Source organism: Malaya genurostris, chromosome 3 (assembly GCF_030247185.1).
Source record: "Malaya genurostris strain Urasoe2022 chromosome 3, Malgen_1.1, whole genome shotgun sequence".
Classification (NCBI taxonomy): Eukaryota; Metazoa; Arthropoda; class Insecta; order Diptera; family Culicidae; genus Malaya; species Malaya genurostris.
Window position 1 is genome coordinate 285,052,032 of NC_080572.1, and position 24,264 is coordinate 285,076,295.

General features: G+C 39.3%; 1 protein-coding gene across 1 annotated transcript in view; it reads left to right on the forward strand.

Moving 5' to 3' along the window:
- LOC131434822 (lysosome membrane protein 2) overlaps positions 1-24,264 on the forward strand; it is a 138,362-nt gene that overhangs the window by 61,474 nt on the left and 52,624 nt on the right. Inside the window, exon 2 of the mRNA XM_058601993.1 lies at positions 8,288-8,607. Within this exon, the coding sequence (XP_058457976.1) occupies positions 8,475-8,607 (133 nt within the window). The 5' untranslated portion in view covers positions 8,288-8,474. The remainder of the gene's footprint in view (positions 1-8,287; positions 8,608-24,264) is intronic.

Consider the following 24,264-nt stretch of genomic DNA (forward strand, 5'->3'; position numbering starts at 1 on the left):
ATCGAATTTTGTAGTTAAAAATTCAACCCAATAAGCTGGAATCATAAATCACAAAATTTAGATAATCAATACTTTTCCCAGTCGCACGACCACACTCAATACCGGTATGTGCAGTTCCACTTTCCGAAAGTTCAAGAACGGGAATTCGTCACCCATTAAGCCGGCAACGCAACCTCAGATGACACGCGCGCGCCAACGCCTCAAACAAAACTAAACTGACTTTCACCTTAACCCAGTTCTCCCCAAATTGGTAAGAAAGGCTCAACTCCACGACGTCGAGTCGTTGCGGTCGTCGTCGTCGTCGTCGTTGACGCCTTCGTTCGGCTTTGCCAGCTAGCCATCAGTGAGAGTCAAGTTCAATTTCAGCCCAACTTTTCCAACCCGTCCTCAGAGTTACCTCCATCCTCTACAACAGCACCGTACAAACGAGCAGCGATAAAGTTTCAATAAAATATTTTCGCAGACAGTTATTAGCGGATTCCCTGCCGAGGGAATGAGTTGAACTTCACACCGTCACCGCCACCGGGCGCGCAACCGCGTCAGCATCCGAGCAAGAAGTCATCGGAAACCGGTTGCGGTGTGCGTCTGCTTCCCTGCGGCTGGGACCCTTTTTTTCACGTACGCCGGTTGCTGCGATGACCTTTGTCAATTTATCTTGACTTGGGGAAGAAAACAACGACGGCTAACAACCAGATAGAGGAATGACTTCTTGGACAGATGAAAGAAAGAAAACAAAAAATGAAAACAAAGCAAATTAAATTAAGTCACGCCATGAGCTTGATCGTGTTCTCAAGTCGATCGGATCGTTTTCGGGCGGTTTACAACGTACGTTACATACGCTGACTTATTGCAGGATAATAATAATTTTTTTTGTTCGATAGTTTTGTTCGAACCGTACAGCATTTTAATGACAATCATCATTTCGTTCTGCTTGTTATCTGCTTAGTTTGATCAATGTATCTTTTCATCGATGCAGAATGACCATCGTTGACTGTTTTTGTGTTGTTACAACTCGCGAACATGGATCGATACAGTCTAATTGTATACCTAAATCAAATAGCTTGAGTCCAAGATCCTACAACAAACTAAGTTTATGTGACACCAAAAAAAATTGAATTCTACAGGTGACTTAATCCCTCATAGGATGTAATTCATAAATACTTAATTTGTCAAATGACGGAAGCTTCCGTTTGTAATGACTTAATGTTAGATTAGCACGAATTTTACTGGTTTCGACTGTAACTGTACGCATTTGAATGCACCTTTTACCAGCCAAGCAGATGTGCGCTCCTGTGGCTCAGTCGATCGACAGACGTACTTTGGTAGCCAATGATTCTCGGTTCAAGTCGCGGCGGTCGCTATCAATGATCAATTTTTTATTTCAGTGAAGTTCATATCATAAAACTTTAGACACACTACTGCTTGTAACACTTAAAATTTTTGTTCTTTCTTTCTGCAGTTGATTTCTTTCACTCAAAACTGGGGACTTATTTGCTTGCACAGAAGAAAAAATTACAAGGTTGTGTGCAAGGCACGAATGAGAACAATTTCATAAAAAAATGAAGGAATTCTAAGATTCATATAAATAACATAAAGATGGTGGCGGATGCACCAAATCAAAAAATTTAAAACAGCATAGATTGTTCGCGGAAAAGAAAATTCATAATTAGATTCATTCATAATTGATTCTATTTTGATCCTTTTCCAAGCATTTTTGTATGGCAAGGTATTTGAAAAATATTCTTTAACTGGAAATCATCGTATATAGTTTTAAGATTACTTAGTGGATCAATTTTAAATACGACTTACTCCAAGATATAAAACAAAACGAATAAACCAATTTAATATAAAAATAATAATCCTGCAGACTGCCCCAGAAAGTATGGACGCAACCAAAACCGCTGTCATTTCGCAATGCTTCAGAATCTGTCAATTTTTATGGCTGCGTCCTATTCTTTACACTCTTCTCTAACCACTTGTGCAGTTGTTTATTCGTTTTCATTAGTTTGTTTCGAAATGCGTGAACTTTTAGCAGAACAACGTCGAAAAATTATGTACAAATGGTGCACAGAACGCGGACTGTCACTGAGAAAGATAGCAAAAATTGAAGGAGTAAGTGTAAAAACCGTGCGAAATGCAATCAGGAAGTTCGGTGAGGATAACACCTTTGAGGATAAACCGAAAACGGGTCGAAAAACGTAATCCGAAACAAGAAGCATCAATCAGGCCGAGGGTTCGAAAGCTGTACAATACGATTCCTGCTGGAAATTTGAACTGCATAATCATGGACGACGAAACCTACGTGAAACTCCATTACAAATCCTTGCCGGGACCACAATATTATACGGTGCGAGAAGGGCAAGTGTTAAACCAGTCCGAGACATCGATTGAAGCCGAAAAATTTGGTAAGAAAGCTATGGTCTGGCAAGCAATTTGTAGCAGCGGTAAGATTTCGAAACTCTTCATCACCACTGCTTCAATGAACAGCGAAATATACATCAAGGAATGTTTACAAAAACGGCTTCTACCCATGATTCGAAGCCACAAGGATCCTGTTATCTTCTGGCCAGATCTTGCTTCTTGCCACTACTCGAAATCAACGTTAGAATGGTATACTACCAAAAATGTCACTTTCGTCCCAAAACACCCACCAAATTGCCCACAACTTCGACCAATTCGTCCCGGGTTGGCGGTTCAATGCATAGGACGCTGGTCTTACAAGCCAGTTGTCGTATGTTCGAGCCCCGACCTGGAAGAATTGTTAGTGTCAGTAGGATCCATAGTACTAGCCATGCAATGATTCTGTACACTAAGAATCGGCTGCGAAGTCTGTTGAAACAGAAAGGCCAAATTCCACAAAAGGAATGTAATACCAAGATTTTGCTTTGCTTCGACCAATTGAGGAATTTTGGGCATTAACGAAGGCACATCTTAGGAAACATGTCTCGGCTGCCGAAACCATTCAACAGTTCGAAAAAGATTGGAAAAAAGTGTCAAAACTTGTCGCCAAAAAGTCTGTACGAAATTTAATGAGGAACGTTCGCAAGAAGGTGCGCCAACTAGTCTAAAATGGCTAAGTAGCAAATGTTGAGAATAATATTCTGTTGTTGTAGTTTAATATTATCAGTATATCGAATAAAATTTGAATATCTAATACTTGTGAATTATTTACAGCGAAATCAAAGTGCGTCCATACTTTCTGGGACAGTCTTTAATTTTCGATATTTAAGGGATACATAATCCAAAATCATTCCAAAAGTACTCATGTTGTGAAAAGTCGCCAAATTCTTTTCAATTATATTATTTTCATGATTTAGTTATTGTTATCAAGAACTCATTTGCTGTAAGGATAAAATATAAACCTACTTGTATTTGGGAGAAAAATAAGTACAAACTTATTAGTTTTATTTTAAATTCCCCGGAAAAATTAAACCAGATCTTTTGAAATAATTTAAAAAATTTTGCGTAGCATAGAAATTAACAATAGCAGTACTATCTAGCACGACCTTGAAATTCTTGCCCAGCATGTTTATTAGCGATTCTTTCACGCGTATAAATATCCTTACGACCATCTCTAAGCTGTTATAAATATCTGTGCCTGTCGAAAAATGTCCCCCTGTGAGCAAACACTTGTCACACCCCTCCCCTTCTTACTCTTAGGATCATCTCAAGTGCAAATAATATCTGTACTTAACCAGAAGTATTGTCTACTTGCTCCTTACCGATAAAAATACACTTATGACCATAATTGAAGAACAAGAAGTATCTGTGCCAGATGTAATAGTAATCTGTTCAGTAGTTTCGGAGTTATGCCACAATAAACAAAACACCCCCCTTTTTAAAGGCACTTTCTGCATCCACCCCCCACACAGTCATATCTAAGGTATGTAAAATGTTTTTATGTACACAAATTCTCTTTTTATCAAATATAATTTGTGCAAAAAGTATCTACGCTCTTTTAAAAATATCGAACTTGAACAAATTTGCCAAAAAAAACTGATGATTTGGCAAGGGATATACAACTGCGGAGCAAAGACCAAAGTGTTCTTGACAAATAAGATGATGAACAAGGAAGAATGCCTCAAAAATTGCGAACTACCTTTCATTGAAGTCCATGAAGTTCCCGTGAAGTTTTGGCCAGATTTGACGAATAGTCACTACAGCCGGGAAGTCACCCAGTGGTATCGCAATAATAACCTAGATTCCAGCGATAAAACATAATTCCGTCCAACTGCCCGCAGTTACAGCCCATCGAGAGATTTTGGGCAATCATGAAGCGGAATCTTAAGAAAAGTAGAAAAACGGCTCGGGACGCGATTGATGAGAAGAATTTTCATTAGGAGTGATTTATCTTTGGTTTTATGTATTACGTTTAAGTGTACGTCATTTCGTTACCAAGATACAGATTAATTTATTATTTCTAAATGGGCAAGGCTTTATACTTGTTCATCGATAATTTTCAAAATGTAAATTGTGATAATCAGGAATCACTGCTCAGTAGTAAGCGAACAACGAATCCGTACATGATGTCAGAAATCCCAGGTTCACAGTTTCTCAATATGCTTAAAACCGATTTTCACAACCTAAAATGCAAATAAAATGCCTTGAATTTCTTCAAAAAGTCCCCAAAAATTTGATCCAGATCCGACTTCCGGTTCCGGTATTACAGTGCAATAAGTGAGAAATGTTCAAATTCATGAGTATTTTTCCACAAATGATGGAGAAACGAAGTGCAAATTTTTATCAAACCTACTGGTAAATTCATACAGTTTTCAAAGTTTGTTAGCTATTGGATAGATAAACCTACTTTGGGATTAGAGTCGCCGGCTTCGTAAGCAACGATAATAGTGAAGAAAAGCAACGGTTGACCCTATTTTCACAAATCATGAATCAAATTAAAGCATTGTCTCAAAAGATACTGTGCAATTTCATCCAGATCCAACTTTCGGTTCTGGAATTATAAGGCGATGATTGTGTAAAAACTTCCAAACCGACATACAAAATGACGATGCAAAACCGGTACGCATCGGACAAAATGACGGTACGCATCAGAAGAAAACACCATAGACTTTGCTCCATTTGCATCGTGTTTCGCGCAATTTCGAATAGCGTGCAGAGCTGCCACTTTTGAATAGATATTTTTCGAGAGAAAAATCTATAAATCTGTATTGGGGGATCAAAATTCTTTATCTGTACATGAAAATGATAAGAAATTTGACGAAATGAAAAAGTTATTCAATCGAATATGAAAATCACAGCTAATTTTCGTTCAGAGATAGTGTTTATTATAATGTAATTGGCAATTATTTCTTTTTACTATCTAACAATATGACCAGATTTGATAATGGGATGACCAACCAATAGCTGCATGATCGAGGGTTGACCGGGCTAGTACACAATAGAGAGCTTTCAAGCAGTGCACGTTACGAAAACCTTTAAGCTTAATACTTATATAATTGATGAATGCTTTCGAGAGAAGGATATAACGGAACATTTAGAGGCATTCTGTATCATTTTGTTGATATGACACCATTTTGCGAAAGCGTCCAAAAAGCTTGCATCATCTTGGTCATGACGAAAAGCTTGCGTCATCTTGGCCATATATCAGATGATATAGTTTGAAATCATCTGTGAATTTACAGTGAAGTTGAGATCGTTAAGATAGAGTAAGAATATAAACGGCCCTAAATGATTTTCTTGAGGCACTCCAAAACGAACAGTAACAGGTGTTGTTGTCCTGTTTCCTGTTTTCACAAACATCTTCCGTCCAGTTAGATATGACTGCAACCAAGTCGGTAAAGTTTAGCTATTGCCATTCGATGGTGTATTTTATCAAACGCCACCGTGAACGCCACCGCCACCCGTAGACGCGATTGTAGAGTTCGAATGATGAACGAAGTGTAGGATGCTAAATTAGTAGACGTTGATCGCATAAATCCGTGTTACGTTTCAGATATGTAATTGTTGCAATTGTGAACTGAAAAGTCAAGAACAATTTTTTCAAATAACTTTGAGACAACGCAAAGTGAAGCTATTGCACGATAATTAGTTACGTCGGATTTATTGCCTTTTTTAAACTCTGTGGAGCAAGATTTGTGGATTAAAAAAGGTTTGTGTTGGGTTGAAGGTTATCAAACGACGGATAATTCTTTTCGTTTTGAGTAAATTCAGTTGATTTAAATATATTAAAAAATCATAAAATCAGTAATACGAAAATTTTATGAAACTTATGGAATATGGAATACTTTGCTCAAAATATTATCCAGAGTTTTTTACATGATAAATATGTGGATAATAAATAGCAGCGCTTACATGGATGGAGAATACCTCATGGTATATACTAATGATATAAAAAACATCAATTTAATGGAAAACTTCAATTTCAATATTGATATAGATTACAAGCTCAAATGATCTCAGCACTTTGGAAAGTGTTTATCGAAAACATTTATAGTATTGCATCAGATAACATGGGTTTGCTTTACTTTGCAACTTCAAGTGGCCACACTCATTACCCAAGTAGCACATGTAACTTGTTCATAAAAAATAAAAACAAAACAGATGCTGCATAATGGTCGCATAACAAACACGACGAAACAAGTCGTATTATGATGGTGACAATGGAGTCAAAATAATGTTACGAATTCACATCTCATCATACTAAGTTACAATAAGTTCCAACGTAACTTTTAGGTAATCTAACTCTTACGACGTGCTCGCATTGACTGTTTTTAGTCGCCAACTGGTCACCGTAACAAAATGCGACAATGAAATAGTGACACACTATAAGACAAAGTTAAGTAATGATTTCATATCGATTACCGTATTCGTTGTGATTCAACAAAGAAATACAAACACAGTGTCAGTTGAAAGCTTCCATACACTATCCCGGACAATAATATTAAATCAATAAGTAGAATAAGTAGAAAATTTCTTAAATTTAAAAAAAATTGACTAAAGTTAAATCTGCACTTATTAGCAATTTTTTTACCGGTACATATGCGAAGCAAACTTGTTTCGTTTTGGGAAGTACATTCGCACTAACAGAGAAAATATTTCTACACTTTGTCACGGCAATGTATGCATGGAAAAACTTATGTTCTTTAAATTTGAAAAAAAGTGCAATTTTTTATTATTGCGATTGGTCAACTGTGTTAACTTTGGTATATGAAAAACTAATATTAATCACAATAATTAAGTTTTCAATAAGTACAATGATCAACTTCACCATAAATATCGAATAGCACTTAGATTTTGAGTAGATATAGTGAGTTTTAAGAATATTGAATTCTATATTTCAGCTCTCATTATCGGATGCCAATTTTTGGCCGTAAATGTTGAATCGGAAAAACACCAACAAATTGTAACTTGACACACCTTATATTTTCTGTTTCATTGTGACTGATGTGTGCGATGAATCAAATCAAATATTCTTTACTGAGAAGTTGTTTTCCAACCCTTGGTAAGTCGCCCAAGCTCCGCCTCTTACGCTTTTCATGTTACATAGCAGTTATAATGCACATTTCAATGTCTTCAACTTGTTCCATGAATTTGTTTCATATAAGTTACTGTCATTGAAGTGAAATAACGTGTGCTACTTGGGTAGTTCCGTTAGTATCGCTATCAATAGAACAAAATTTTCCTTTCGAAGATCCCACAGTTCGGTTCAGCTTCGACGCTGTGTACTTCTGGATCATACTTGTTTGCGGAACTGGGTGCGATTTTGGTTTCAAACTATAGTGCGTTATTGCACTCAATGTCAACCTCTTCGACGGGCTTGGCAAACCAGTGACACATCGTTTGCGGACACAAACAACTGGTCGGGTTTGTAAATACTTACGCCGACGTTGCGACGACGCCTTTTCGATGAGTTTTGTTTCATCGAATAAACACATCTGGTCTCCAAGGAAGCCGTCATAAGTATGAATGAACGGATCTTTTGAAACGGTCCAAGCTGGCAGGCAAAATCTTGTATAATCAACCAGATGAGATGGTGATATGCGAGAGAAAAATGAATGATGCCCATGAGTAGGCGATGATTATTATACAACCTACCGAATTACTGTTTGTTGTCATCCAAAATCACACGTTTCGATTTATGTCAACGACTTGTATGGAGGTGACAATCAGATGGCCATGATTTGCTGCTTACTCTCTGCCCGTGGCGAATATACATAAATTGTCAATGTCAAGCGCAAATTTCATTAATCATTTCTTCATTCTCTACCGTTATTGTAAAGTTACACTGAAAAATACTAATTATCAATACATTTTCTTTCTGTTTCAGGTTATCCTAGCAGCTGGAATTTGTCACGGCTTCGAAAACCGGTCAAATTAAAGCCGATCCTTTTCGAGGGAAACGGCACGGACGACAACAACGGTGACGACGACGACGACGACGAAGACGCTGACGAAGACGAAGACGACGAGACTATCAACGATCCCAGGACTAATCCGGGGCTGTCAACCACGTGATGGGATTGCACAAAAACTACTTCAAAGTGGGACAAAATGCTAGCAATCAGCTGTTCGGTCTGTCGCCACGTGGCCCAAATGGCCCAACGCCGCTATCGATGCTTATTTCGCAGGGAGCGAAATTCAACAACAGTGAGTATTACAGTTTTCGCTTACAGTCGAAACCCATTGGGCCGAGAGAAGAACTTGCGAAATGTCAAGGATTACTTCGACATAATAGCCTCGTTAAAAAAAACCCACATCGTAAAGTGATGAGAAATTTCTCACCGGTTATTTCAACCAAGAATGTAAGTCATTTTCTAATTTACGACATATGTTGTACCGATGACTGGTCAGCGAGAGCATGTCCACACCTGGTTTCATTCGATCACCACCTCGTCGGACGGGGCGTCTCCTTCAGCATGAAATGAACTACCCCATTAAGTGGTTTACCACAAATTGGCACATTAGTCAAGTTTCTTCAGTTGTTCTGCACATCTCCCCATCCCTGTGAAATGTAATTGTTATTTTCTTATGCCGTCGTGAATGCTCTGTACCAATCACTACCGTTTACAAGTTTCCATGAACTAGGGAAAGAAAAAATTTGCCGATGTTGTTGTAAAGCGCCAGTTTAAATTTATTTTTGATGCATGCGATTTTTTGCCATGTTCTGCCACATGATTCATGAGTTAACACTCTAACCTAGACAACCAATGAGCACGAACCAATGCCACATTATGACAACGTATAGTTGCCTAAAGCGTTTTACTCGTATTTAATTAAAAATTTTCATTCATCATCGCATCGACTCATTTTTGGTTAGCACGCTTTAAAAATTTTTTATTACTGTTCGATTTACAGCAGATAAGCTTCCTAATTGCTGATATATAGCTGGAAGAATCTTCTTGAGAATTGTGAAAGGCTATATTGCAGCCAATATTAATTGCCGTGTATGACAACAGATAGGTTAACGGTTGCCTATGTCTACTCATTTGTGAGGATGTTATTTAAAAATCCTGATTTAGTCACTAAAATCATTATAGTTATTAGGTGTACAACTTTGCTTCCGCCGTTTTTTCCAAATTATAAAGCTTTATTGCGAAAAAGTGCTTACAGATGTATTATTCAAAGTATTGTCCATCGCTAGCGACAACTTTCTCCCATCTTTCCGGAAATTTTCGGATCCCGGCTCGAAAAAAGGAGTCCTATTTTGACGCTATCCATGAAGCAATCCATTTTTCCAACTCTTCGAAGGATTGAAAATGTTGATCTGCCAGGCCGTGTGCCATCGAACGGAATAGGTGGAAGTCAGAAGGGGCGACATCTGGGGAATACGGCGGGTGGGGCAAGACTTCCCATTTCAGCGTTTCCAGGTACTTTTTGACCACTTTTGCGACGTGAGGCCGAGCATTGTCGTGTAGGAGGATGACTTTGTCATGTCGCTCTTGATATTATGGCCGCTTTTCTTTCAGCGCACGACTTAGGCGCATCAGTTGCGTTCGGTAGCGATCTCCTGAGATGGTTTCACCCGGTTTCAAGAGCTCGTAGTAAATTGTTATTCATCTTTGAAGGTTTTTTCTCTTCCACCAAGATGTTTGTCTTCGACATCGAAATCACTATTTTTAAATCGTTGAAACCACTCCCGACACGTTCTTTTACTCAGAGCAGCATCACCGTAAGTTTCTAAAAGCATTCGATTGCATTTTTTTCGAATTGTAACAGAAAAGTAAAACTTCCCGCAAATGGCGAGAAATGGGTACATAAACAGACATTTTCGAGCATGAATAATACGAAAACATGAATAATACGATTGCAATAGCAATCAATACAAAATATTGCACTATTACATTCTCCTAATTGGCCTAAGTTGGCCTAATGCCAACTGTGAGACAACACATGATAATTTTAGAACCAGATTGGAATCAATTCGGCTTTTAACAATTATTGGGTCATTTTCGTTTCCTTTCGTTTTACTGAAAGGTTAATCTGGATTGGCCCTTTCAAAAATATAAAAATATCAAATGCACAGCCGATGAAACAAACACACACACACTTAAAAGCGTTATGTTGACATATATCGGAATGAAACCGTGCTACTAGATTTGCCATAGTGGTTATTTTATTAGTATTTAACACTAATTTTCTAGTAATATTCGAAGCCGAAACAGTTTTATTGAAATATGAATATCAATAATATAATTAAACAAATGCCACGGAAACCAAAAAAATATTTGTTGATCTTGATTTTTTTCAAAGAAGAAAAAAAAATTACATTATGAGAAAACAAGGAACACTCGAGTAAATTAAGTACAAATATTTATATTTTTAAAAAGTTTTTATTGCTTAGCGGGAAGTTTTAGGAGTTTTCAATCGTTGATTAAGCAAATGAAAAGTGAACTAATTATGCAGTCATCCAACATTGAATAGTGGTGTAATGTAATATGAAATGGTGATCATGTGAGACAAAAATGTTTGCTAGATTGGAAAAAACAATTTATTTTTAAATGAACGATCGCTGAAGGATTTTAAAATCTTCGATTTTTTTTTGCATTTTTACTCTACATAGCGTTATAAATTTTGAACACACTTCGCTCTGTTGACCTGAAATCAGAAGTCACATCCGAACAAAAATCGCTAGCAGTCTGTGGGACCACAAAACTTTTCATTTAAGTCTAAATTCGTGATAATCCACTCAGCCGTCTCTAAACAAATTAACTGTCATAGCTGAAATCAGTTCGTTCGACTAACAACTAGTACAACATACAAATTGAAACAATTTTTCACCAAAAAATTTTTTTTGACGTGAACACGTCTTACTTTACTATGGGACACCTTTTCAGAATTCGACCGGTACAAGAATGGGCAGAACATAATCGTGAATATCTGGAGCTGTGCTAAGCGTAGAAACATAATTCTTTCTACATGCCCTCAAAAATATGATCAGCAATTTGTGGTTAAATTTTCAACAGTGTGAGATAACCATAAATAACTCAAAAACCTAGTTTTCTCAAACTTTTGGAACGCTCATTACGCTTGCTTGCCTTTCTCGTACCCGCGACGACGGTTTTCAGGTAGTCAAGCACCTATCAGTCCTGATGTTCAACTGGAACTAAACGTCATGGTGAGGCCCTTCCACCAGGGTTGCCACATTTAGATCTGCATGCAAAAATCGAACGAAATAAAAAAGTTTATAAAAACAAAAAAAAACAAAGCTGTTTTAATCTACCTAGTGGTGTAATGATGCCTTTCTCATATTCATACTACCGAAATACTACAATTTAAAAAAGGTTAGAAAATAGTTTTGAAGATTTCTGTTGCATAATACTACTACATTGATACACTACATCTGAATTTAACTTAGTGAAAATCTATTCAATCACTACTAGCTGACCCGTCGAACTTCGAGCTACACGAGTATGTGGATAAGAGAAGTAACGTGCACAAAGACATCAAGGCGTTGGTGATTAAGCTCCAAGGCGCTCTTGGTTCAGCTGTAAAGGAGTGGAAAAGCGTAGTGCAGAGAGCAGAAGCTGGGGAGAAGGAGTTGTTAGCGGCGAAAACTGCCTTAGAGGCACGTCGCGCAGCGCAAATGCAAAGGGCAGAAGCCGACACAGCTAAGAGGGAGGTCAACACGGCGAGTAGTGTCCCCCCTGGGGTGCAGTCCACGCCCTTCTTCACACCAAAGAGGCCAAGGGCATCGCCTGGAGATGTTAGACCAGGTGGTCCCAAGAGACACAAGGATGCCCGTGTCACTGGAGCTAAACTACCACCAGAAGCAACCGATGCGGTAAATAGCCGCACTGAATGGCAGGTCGTCGGCAAAAAAAAGGAGAAAGCGAGCAAGAAAAACCCGCCCAAAAAACGTAAGGTCGTCAGCACGAGGAATAAGAGCGAGGCTCTCATCGTCAAAGCGAGCGACCACTCGTACGCCGAAGTCCTACGCGCTATGCGGATGAACCCGGATCTTAAGGAGCTAGGGGAAAAAAGGTGCAAAAGGTCAGGCGCACTCGTAATGGTGAGATGCTTCTCGAGCTGAAAAGAAACCCCAAAGCAGGCAGCATCTCGTACAAGGAGCTTACCGAGAAAGCCCTCGGAAACAAGGTGAAAGTAAGAGCCTTGTGCCCGGAAGCGACTCTCCGGTGTAAAGATCTGGACGAGATTACTACGGAGGAGGATGTAAAATTAGCCCTGAAGGAGCAATGCGAGCTAGGAGAGGTCCAGATGACCATTCGTATCAGGAATGGACCTGACGGCACCAAGGTAGCCTCAATTGAGCTGCCAGTAGATGCAGCTAATAAAGCGTTGAAAGTGGAGAAAATATGTGTGGGTTGGTCTGTGTGCCCACTGAGCGTTTCCCAGCTACCGGACGTGTGCTTCAAGTGTCTGGGTTTTGGTCACTTCGCACGGAACTGTCAAGGGCCGGATAGGAGCAAACTATGCAGAAGGTGTGGCGAGGAAGGTCACAAGGCAAAGGATTGCACGAAGCCTCCGAAATGCCTAATTTGCGCTGCCACGGAGGATAACAAACATCCTACAGGCGGTAGCAGATGCCCAGCCTTCAAACAAGCGAGTGCAACGAAGTCCCAGTGGAGGTAGTGCAAATCAACCTCAACCACTGTGATACGGCACAACATCTTCTGCGGCAATCTGTTGCGGAACATAGATGCGATGTTGCGATAATTTCGGAGCCATACCAAATTCCACCCGGAGATGGAAACTGGACATCAGACGGAGCCAAAACAGCAGCAATATGGGCAGTGGGAAAATACCCCATTCAAGAAGTGGTGCACTGCGCAGATGAAGGGTTTGTTATAGCCAAAATCAACGGAGTCTTCATCTGTAGTTGTTATGCACCTCCACGATGGACGATCGAACTGTTCAACCGGATGTTGGACAAACTAACGGAAGAGCTAACCGACCGAAGACCAGTAGTAGTAGCTGGTGACTTCAATGCCTGGGCGGTCGAATGGGGCAGCCGCCTCACGAACCCAAGGGGAAGCAGTCTTCTGGAGGCCCTAGCTAAGCTGAACGTAGATCTTGCCAATGACGGTACCACCACCACCTACCGTAAGGATGGTCGAGAGTCCATCATAGATGTCACTTTCTGCAGCCCGGGAATGATAGGGAGCATGGACTGGAGAGTGTGCGAAGAATACACCCACAGCGATCCGGTATTGTGTTGGACGCAACTCGCAGGTGGAATCAAGCAGAACGCAGTTTGGTGAGCGAAAGTGGAAAACAGCGAACTTTAACAAGGACGTATTTGTGGAAGCACTGAGGCTCGAGCGCACACACACACACACACACATTTGCTCAGTTCATCGAGCTGAATCGAATTGTACCTCCGAGCCTCGGTTGAAAAGTTATTTTTATTTGAGAAAGGCTGGACAAAACTTTTCATCGTCTGGATTTTTATGATTTTGTAGTTGTACAGAACGTTGTGATTTTTGGGTTGATTTGATGAAAGACATTCAGTCTTAAACTGACCACTTGTTCTGCTTATTTTCACTTGCGTTTATTAGGTATAATGTAGCATTATGACCGAGGCCATCATCTTTCTTTCTTATCAGAAGAAAGTTTTAAGAGCATACGTGATTACGCTATACTAATTGCAAGAAAAAAATGAACATAGAAATATCGTCATTAGCCAATTTATCTGTAAAATACAGATTAATCTGTATATGGGACAACCCTGCCTTCAACCAACAGCAACAAGTAAGTAGAAGTAAGAGCTTCTTCATTTCTTAATTAAGCGTAATATAAAGCCAGAAATGCTCCGTTTCTACTCTCATTCGCTTTCGGACTTCGTAGCGAGTCGTCTTCTCAAACAGCATTAGAAACTTCAGACAATCAGTAATCGCATTCAGCTTTTATATACTCTGGATCTGGAATCCGAAGCTGAATTTTGGGTTCTTGACCTGAGCTCAGAACATGAATTCAAAACTTAATTTCAAGTTCAGATTTTAGCTTTATAATTCAGATTCAAAATTTAAAACGAAGACTCTAGTTTCTTCACTATATTTTAGAACTGAATATTTTGCCTTAATTTTAGTTCGACATTCGTATTAAATTAATAATTCTGATTCGTAATTCTGATTCAGGAATTCAACTTCAGAATTCAGAAGTAAAATTCAATATATGAATTCTAAATCTGGGTTTCGGAACAAAATTTTAGATCTGAACTCCAAAGCAGAATTTTGGAACGAAACTTTCAACCATAATTTATTTTCTGAATTCAGTTTCAAAATTTATTTTCTTGGTTTTAGGTTCAGAATTCAGAACCTGCCAGCTGGAATTGAATGCAGATCTCGGGTTCTGGAATTACATTTTGATGATTCTTGAATTAAGTTCGGAACCTGGACTCTGAAAATTAGTTCAATTCCAGAATTCTAGCATTAAGTTCATGAACTGAATTCTTGATTTGGACTCCGAATCTAACTTTTGCAACTGGATTCGGAACCAATCTCGAGTTTCGAAATTCGTTCTTTTTCGTTTTCGTTCGAACCAAATGTGCTTATTAGAGCACATTCAGAAGTGTTCTAGTTCTAGATGCATAGTTTATGTCAGTTTTAATATTTAAATCTGGAAATTATAACAAGACAAACTGGTAACCCCAGCAGCGTTTTACTCGTGCTTCAAAAATACAAAAAATAGAACAACAGTGCATACCAGTTTTATATTTGCCAGTAGAACTGTTCGAATAAATAAAACTAGATTGCTGGAGATACGTTTGTTCCAGTTTCAGTTCTATTATAGATCTGTCATGTAAAACTTCCACCTGCTGAATTTGCTCTAATTGTTTACGTACAGATTTATCTGTTTCCATGGAAACAAATGCGTGATTCTTTGAAAACTTTTCAAATATAAATACTATCAGAAAGTATTTCAAGGGGACGGGTATAGCGTGATGGGATAGTCGATGCCTTTCACGCAGCCCGCCTGGGTTCGATTCCCAACCCCGCACATAGGGTCAGAAAGTTTTTCTGGTCCGAAGAGGCGAATGACCTAAGATGTTAAAGCCTCTATAATTGAAACAAAAAAAAAGTATTTGAAGTGTAGCAGCAGAAAAGCAATGTTTGAAGTCGTTTCCCAGTCCAATATCTGTGATTTTCGAAATTTTCAAGAAAATATCGATTATGATTATAGTGAATTGGGCATGCATCAATCGACAAATGATGTTTGAGGGTTTACTTTTGAGCGGGTTTACTGAGTACATACATCGCATGGATTTTCAAGAACATTATTTTCAGTTTACTGAACAAACCCGCTCTAAAGCACCCACATTCAACAGTTTTCAAAGCGTACTGATTAACCGAAACAAAATCTACTCTTCAAACCCGTTTCGGTGAAATCATTTCATAGAATATTTTAATCTGGCAATTGCTGGAGAAATCCATTTTAAAACATCCACAATGAAATCCATGTTCGAAGAATTTCAATTAACCGGAAGTAGTCATCTTGAACATCGTTTTCCGAATGCTATTTGTCAAATCAGTTACAAAAATATTACAAGATCATAACAAGTGTTTTCATGAAAGGTGACATTTTTGTCAGTGTCAATCAAAACAAGGAAAAAACAAGACATGGTCAGGTATGCAAATTCTTGGGTTCGATTTTGGATTCAAATACCCGACAATCTCGACAATCTTTATGTTAAAATTCTCACATCCGAACCCAGTCCGGTTCCGAAAGTCGAAGTCCTGGCATTACATTCCTTATGTGGAATTTGGCCTTTCTGTTTCAACAGACTTCGCAGCCGATTCTTAGTGTACAGAATCATTGCATGGCTAGTACTATGGATCCTACTGACACTAACAATCCTTCCAGGTCGGGGCTCGAACATACGACAACTGGCTTGTAAGACCAGCGTCCTATGAATTGAACCGCCAACCCGGGACATTGAACGGCCAAGTCCAGTTCGAACTAAACATAAAAAACTGTATCTGTATCCGACGACGACACTCCCAGTTCGTCTGCAACATCCTTAGCGGAGAAACGTTTTTGCGTTTGAATCCTTCCAATCTAGTCTTCCTGGCTTTCGATAATCGTTCTACTAGAGTGCCTATAATCAGAGTGACGTTAACAGTTTCGCTAGATTTGCATTATATTTGACAGGTCGTTTGCTCTTTTGGAACAAAGCTGTCATTCCAAACGAACAGCTGTCGTCAGTCTAGTTATAGGCACTCTAAGTTCTACGAATACTTTCTTTACATGGGTTGACAGTTGATTGGGCATTATTCAACAATTTCACCAACTTGTGGTGGAAGTATAATATACTGTCAGGTATATTTTCTCTACATCAGCTAAATCTTAAGCTTACTGTCAACGAACATAATAAAACCGCAAAAAAATTCATAGAAAACAATGCGATAACTGTTTCTGTGATAAAACGCCATCGTAACTGCAAATTCAAAGCTGAATATATGTTACCGAGATCACGATGCAAATGTGTAGTTCTAAGCCATTTCGGAACAAAAGCGTTTCAACAACATTATAACCTACCGGACAACAGTTTTCTTTGAAAGAAAAAACGGCACTACATCACTAGTCGGTGACTAAAAAAATATCCGTGCAGCATAACTGAAATTTTTTTCAATTCCTTTTATGCACCATGACAGCATTCAGCACGCCTTCTTCTAGAAGTGACAAAGTACCGCAATCACAACAAAATCGGACGAACGTTTTTACCATTTTTGTTGTTGTTGTTGTTGTAGTCTCATATGTTTCTCAATTTATCACGCATGCGTTCACAGCAGAATGGAACGAAAAACGGATCAAGTCTCATCGCAGCAGGCAGTTGTCATGACATCAACACCACGTTACAGGTTCATGTTGTTGCTCATTCCGTTTCCAATTGTTCGTCCAAACCAAATCTTGATGAAGGAACGGTTGACATATAAAAATCTGCAATGCTTATGTGTTAATTGCCTATTGTCGAAAAAAACGAACATGACGCTATACAAAACAGCGCCATGCGCATGATGGCACGATTTAATTACAACCGAGCGTCAACGACAACCGGACTGGGCTGTGAGGGTTTAACAGTTTTTTTTTGCTTATCATATTTTACGAGACGTTTCACCCGGGTAAAGTCGTACCCCCGCTGTTCAAGGGAACGTCCGGCCAAGGATGAACAACAGGTCCATCTTCTTCGAGGGAAATCGAAACCGATTGGTGGTGACACTATTTACGCTCGGTAATTGTTCAATTATATTGATCATAACTGTGAACTGTTCACGACATTGGTCAACTTTTGTCCGTTAATCAGTATTTAACAAGAAACCAAACATCAATGTATAGGCCTTGGTAACTCATCATCTCCTTTTTGGAGCGATGTAAAAAAATGTAAATATTGGTTTCCATTACGTAACTCTACAGTAGAATTTATCACTAATTTTCATCGTCGCTCTAAATGATGGTTGACAATTTAAAACATACTTTCCCTATACTTTCGGACCAAAAGTTGGATCCGGATGGAATTCAATAGTGACTTATGGGATTTTAAGACCTTTTATTTGAGCCTAAGTTTGTGAAAATCTGTGTAGTCGTCTCTAAGAAAAATGAGAGTCATTATTTGACATATACACAGAGGTCTTTTTTACGTGGTTTTTTATCAGTTTTTTTTTTGCACGGATTTCTTACGCGGATTTCCGATGTTATGAGGTTATTTTTTCTCGGATATCCGAAGTTATCCAATTTTCTTGTTTTATCTTAGAAATGCATGAAACGTCGAGATCTGGTGTTATCTCGGATTTCTGACACTATTAAAACTATTATTCAAAAACAAAATTTTTAGATTACACTAGATCTCGACGATTTATGCATTTCTAAGGCATTTGGCATAAAATAATCTTAATTCGGGTAATCTCAAAAAAGTCTCAATTTTCAAAAAAGTCCCAAGTTCCAGTTCTAGTTTTCAAAAAAATGCTTGAGATTACTCCAGAACTGGACGTTTCATGTATTTCTAATACATCCGGTATCAAAAAAAATTTCTTCTGCTCGGATTTCCGAAATTACGCGGAAATGAAAGAATTTTATTTCAAAGTCCCAGACATTTTTTTCGATTTTTTTAGAGATTATACCATATCTCAACGTTTCATGCATTTCTAAGACATTTGATATCATAAAACATTCTTCAGTTTTGCGTTTTTTTTTCTAAACGGATTTCCGAAGATACGCGGTTTCAAATTCTTTAAGTCCAAAAGTCGTTTTCCACAAAAAAAAATTTTTGATATTACACCATATCTCATTTGGCTTAAAAAAAATGTCAGTTTCGGAAATCTCAAAAACTTTCCCATAGTTGATTTTTTCCAAAAATATCCCGCGTAAAAAGAGACCTTAGTGTACACACACGCGCACACACACAAGCATTAATACATACATACTCACACACACACAGATAAGCATTGCTCTATTCGACGAACTGAGTCGAATGGTATAGGGCGAAGCTCGCATACCAGGAACCACATTATCCTGAAACTCGGGTGAACCCAAATAAGCTTTTCGCCAAATTTTAGTCTATGATTTTATTCGGATCCGACTTCGGGTTCCGGAATCACGGGTTGTTAGTGTGGTAAGCTGAAAATGTCCATTTGCATTGCAACGCAAAAAAGAGCAGCAAAATCCAACAAACCTGACATTAAATCATTCATATATCCGAGTCCCATTGGTCACATTGGTGTCCGATATCCTGTTCTGTAAATACAGTTCCGGAAGTAGTGGTCAAAATCTTCTAAAATGGAGTTCACCAGACTTACATTTACAGTCAGAAGTTTCTACTGACAAGCCTCATAAATGTTTGATTCGCACAAAAGTTTCTAAGCTTCCTGTCGTTAAATTAGTGCGTAAAGAAATTGTCATTGAGACTGCATCATTTCCTGATGAACGTAGAATGCTAACGCGAGTAAAAACTGTGAGAAACATAAATTTTAGTACAAAACCCTGATTTAATCCATCTGTGTGATTATAACTTCTCAAATTACTCATATTTCTATGAATATTACGGTAGGATTTTTGAAAAGAAAAGTTTTTTTTATCTGAATAGAAACAGTTTGTTCGGGAATGACATAAACTATAAACTAATTTGGTGTCTAGGGGGACGGGTATAGCGTGATGGGTAAGTCGATGCCATTCACGCAGCCCGCCTGGGTTCGATTCCCAACCCCGCACATGGGATCAGAAAGTTTTTCTGGCCCGAAGAGGCGAATGACCTCTATAATCGATACAGAAAAAAAGTAGTTTGGAGTCTAAATTAGAATATTTCTCTCCGCTTCTTTGCATCGTTGGAAATTTTAAACACACTTTACTTTGCAGCTCCGAAACCGGCAGTCGAATCCAGACAAAATTTCAGAATCCCGTATGGCACCGTAAGACCTTTCATTTGAATCTAAGTTTGGGAAGATCCGGTCATCTTAGAGAAAAATGATCCATTTTAATGGTTTTGACGTTCAACAAAATAAATTCAAACGTTTTGCATAATACAAAGCATCAACAACAATTTAGTAATTTTTTGGAGAAAAATATTGAGAAATAAGTCGGTGAAGAAGTATTTTTAAGAACGCTTCCTAAAAATCATGATTTGCGGTTCCCACGGTATCGTCTTCCGATAGGATTGAAAATCTCGCACAATATTCTTGAAATGTTTTACTATAAGAAAATACAAAGAAAAAATAAATTACTTTTAGAAAGTGTTAGACCCCACACGGAACAGTTTGAAATCCAATTTTGAAGAATATTTCCCTTTTTCAAACACTTATAACCCAATAATTCCAGAACCGGAAGTCCGATCGAGACATTATTCATATTCGTATGGTACACCAAAACTTCCGTTTACGAATAGATTTTTTACGCTACCTCTTTTCACGTAAAACTTATTATTATTATTATTATTATTCGTTTATTTAGGACCTCGGCTTTAACCGTTTGGTCATTCGCCGAAGTGGACACGTAAAACTTTTTTTTTTTATTCAAGAATATAATGTTTAAGGCACACTGCTTAAGCTCTAAGATGCCAAGGGCTTTTACTAATTTTAATTTACGACTAACTTAAAACTAGGGTTGTATCATTGAGTAATGTCATATTTGGGTCGCAATGGTTGACTTTGGCAGATCCAGCCTTCAGCTGGTGATCGGCAGTGGCCGGTGAATTGAATATTTCATGAGAGTCTTCCATATGGCGTTGGTGAATGTTCATGTTGGCCGCATTCTTCGGTCCGTGTGGGTCCGCGGGAAACACCCCCAGGTTACGAATACCCGGCGGGTGGCCCGCATGCTGTTGGTAAGTTTCCGTGGGCGATGATGGTGTTGTTACAGAAGAAAATGAGAAAAAAAAAAATAGCGAAGTAAATATTGCGGAAAACGGAGTAAAAAGGGGATATGGGAATGAATTGACTAAAACGACAGAGATCTAATTAGTTGACATCGAGATGGTGAAGAGACGGGGAGGGGGGAAGCGAAAAGGTTAGTGACAGCACAAAGATCTTGTTAGTTCCGATGAAGATGGTGGACAGATGAGGAATCGGGATAATCGGCGGAAGTTAGTGTCGAACCTGCAGTTGAGAAATAATTCTTAGCCACAGTTGAAACAACGTCGATAAATAGGAGGAACTTTCTAAGCCAGATGTAACAGATTACACTTGTATATTAATGTGTTTGAGAAACTGGTATATGAGAAGCATATATGAACTATCCCGACTCGCCAACACATCCCGAACCGGAACCTCAGGCGGTCTACCTCGGGCCCTGAGGGATTCCAGTAGCTTCGACCTGGCGTCGCGATACTCTACGCACGACCACACGACATGCTCGATGTCCTGATAACCGTCGCCACAGGTGCAGAGCCCGTTCTCCACGATCCCGATACGCCGGAGATGTGCGTTGAATGTATAGTGATTTGACATGAGTCGTGACATAACGCGAATGAAATCACGACTCACGTTCATCCCCTTGAACCAAGGTTTCGTCGATACCTTAGGGATAATGGAGTGTAGCCATCGTCCCAGTTCGTCATTGCTCCATGAAGTTTGCCAACTTTCGAGAGTTTTCTGACGAGAGATACTGAAAAATTCATTGAAGCAGATTGGTCTTTCATAAATATCACCTTCTAATGCGCCCACTTTAGCCAATGAGTCTGCCTTTTCATTGCCCGGAATGGAACAATGCGAAGGAACCCAGACTAACGATATTAAATAAGACCGTTCAGATAAAGTACTCAAATGTTCCCGTATTTTCCCCAGGAAATAAGGGGGATACTTTCCTGGCTTCATTGCTCGGAGAGCTTCTATTGAGCTTAGACTGTCCGTGACAATGAAGTAATGGTCTTTGGGCGAGGTTTCAATGATCTCGAGGGTGTACTGAATAGCAGCTAATTCTGCGACGTAAACTGAAGCCGGATCACTGAGTTTGTACGAAGCGGTGATGTTTTGATTGAAGATACCGAAGCCTGTGGACTTGTTAATGTTTGATCCGTCAGTGTAAAACACCTTTTCACAGTTGACTGTTCTAAATTTATTATAAAAAATATTTGGGGCCACTTGAGGGCGCACGTGATACGGAATTCCACGAATCTCTTCTCTCATGGAAGTATCGAAAAACACAGTAGAATCAGAAGTATCCAAGAAATGAGCACGGTTGGAAACAAACGAAGAAGGATTAATATTCTGAGCCATGTAATCAAAATACAAGGACATAAAACGGGTTTGAGAATTGAGCTCAACTAACCTTTCGAAATTTTCAATCACCAGAGGATTCAAAATGTCGCATCGAATGAGTAAACGATATGAGAGATCCCAGAACCGGTTTTTCAATGGGAGAACGCCCGCCAGCACTTCGAGGCTCATCGTATGAGTCGATTGCATGCAACCCAAGGCAATACGCAAACAACGATACTGAATTCTTTCCAGCTTGATGAAATGAGTGTTCGCCGCGGATCGGAAGCAAAAGCATCCGTATTCCATCACGGACAATATCGTTGTTTGGTACAGCCTGATCAGGTCTCCTGGATGGGCACCCCACCACGATCCGGTTATTGTACGAAGAAAGTTGATTCTTTGTTGGCATTTTCGTTTCATATACCTAATGTGACATCCCCATGTGCCTTTGGAGTCGAACCAGACCCCGAGATATTTAAATGTGAAGACCTGAGCTATGTTTTCACCCCCTAGTTGAAGCTGTAGTTGTGCTGGTTCTCGCTTCCTTGAAAATACAACCAGCTCAGTTTTCTCCGTAGAGAACTCGATACCCATTTGAAGAGCCCATGTCGACAAGTTGTCAAGGGTATCTTGTAATGGTCCTTGGAGATCGGCAGCTTTGGGTCCTATAATAGACACAACGCTGTCGTCGGCAAGTTGTCTTAGCGTGCAAGATGTGTTGATACATTTATCGATGTCGTTTACGTAAAAATTGTATAGAAGGGGGCTTAAGCATGAGCCCTGAGGAAGACCCATGTAACTGAATCGTATTGTCGACAAATCACCATGCGCGAAATACATGTGTTTCTCAGACAATAGATTATGTAAAAAGTTGTTCAAAACTGGCGAAAGACCATGCTGATGCAGCTTCTCAGATAGGATGTTTATGGAAACTGAGTCAAAAGCCCCCTTGATGTCTAGGAAAACTGACGCCATTTGTTCTTTACGAGCAAATGCCATTTGAATTTCTGTTGAGAGCAACGCAAGACAATCGTTCGTTCCTTTACCCCTGCGGAAACCAAATTGTGTATCTGAAAGTAAGCCATTAGTTTCGACCCAATTGTCTAGACGGAAGAGAATCATTTTTTCGAACAATTTCCGGATACAGGAAAGCATAGCAATCGGCCGATACGAATTGTGATCGGAGGCTGATTTTCCTGGTTTTTGAATGGCGATCACTTTCACTTGTCTCCAGTCATGTGGAACAATGTTGTCCTCAAGGAACTTATTGAATAAACTCAACAAGCGCCTTTTGGCGGGGTCTGGCAGATTTTTCAACAAGTTGAATTTTATTCTGTCTAATCCCGGGGCTTTATTGTTACATGACAAAAGTGCAAGTGAGAGCTCTACCATCGAAAACGGTGTTTCGTTTGTGTTTGGTGTCGCGGCGCGGGTGATCTTCTGTTCCGGTACAGAGTATGGGCATACTTTTTTAGCGAAATCGAATATCCAGCGGTTGGAATATTCCTCGCTTTCATTCGTGGTGTTATGATTGCGCATTCGTCGGGCTGTGTTCCAAAGAGTGCTCATAGATGTTTCTTTCGTTAAGCCGTCTATAAACCGACGCCAGTAACCGCGTTTCTTGGCTCTGATCAAGTTCTTAGTTTTAACGTCTAACGCCGCGTAATTCCGGTAATTATCAGGTGTTCCATTTTTTCTGAATATTTTATACGCGGAGGCTCTCTCCGCGTTTAAATGTGTGCACTCTTTGTCCCACCACGGGTTGGGAGGACGGATGTTAGTTTTCGCGCCGGGTACACGTTTCGTCTGAGCTTGAGTCGCGGTGTCGAGAATCAAGCCAGCCAAAAACGTGTACTCTTCCTCCGGAGGAAGTTGTTGAGTTCTTTCAAGTTTCTCAGATATCGAGGTCGCATAGCTATTCCAATCAATATTTCGTGTGAGGTCGTACGAAACATTGATTGTCTTCGATGGTTTTGAGCCGCTGGTGATTGATATTACGATCGGTAGGTGATCGCTACCGTGGGGATCAGGAATTACCTCCCACGTGCAATCCAACCGTAGCGATGTCGAGCAAAGGGATAAATCCAGCGCACTTGGTCTTGCTGGTGGTGCAGGAATCCGTGTCATTTCTCCCGTATTCAATATTGTCATATTGAAGTTA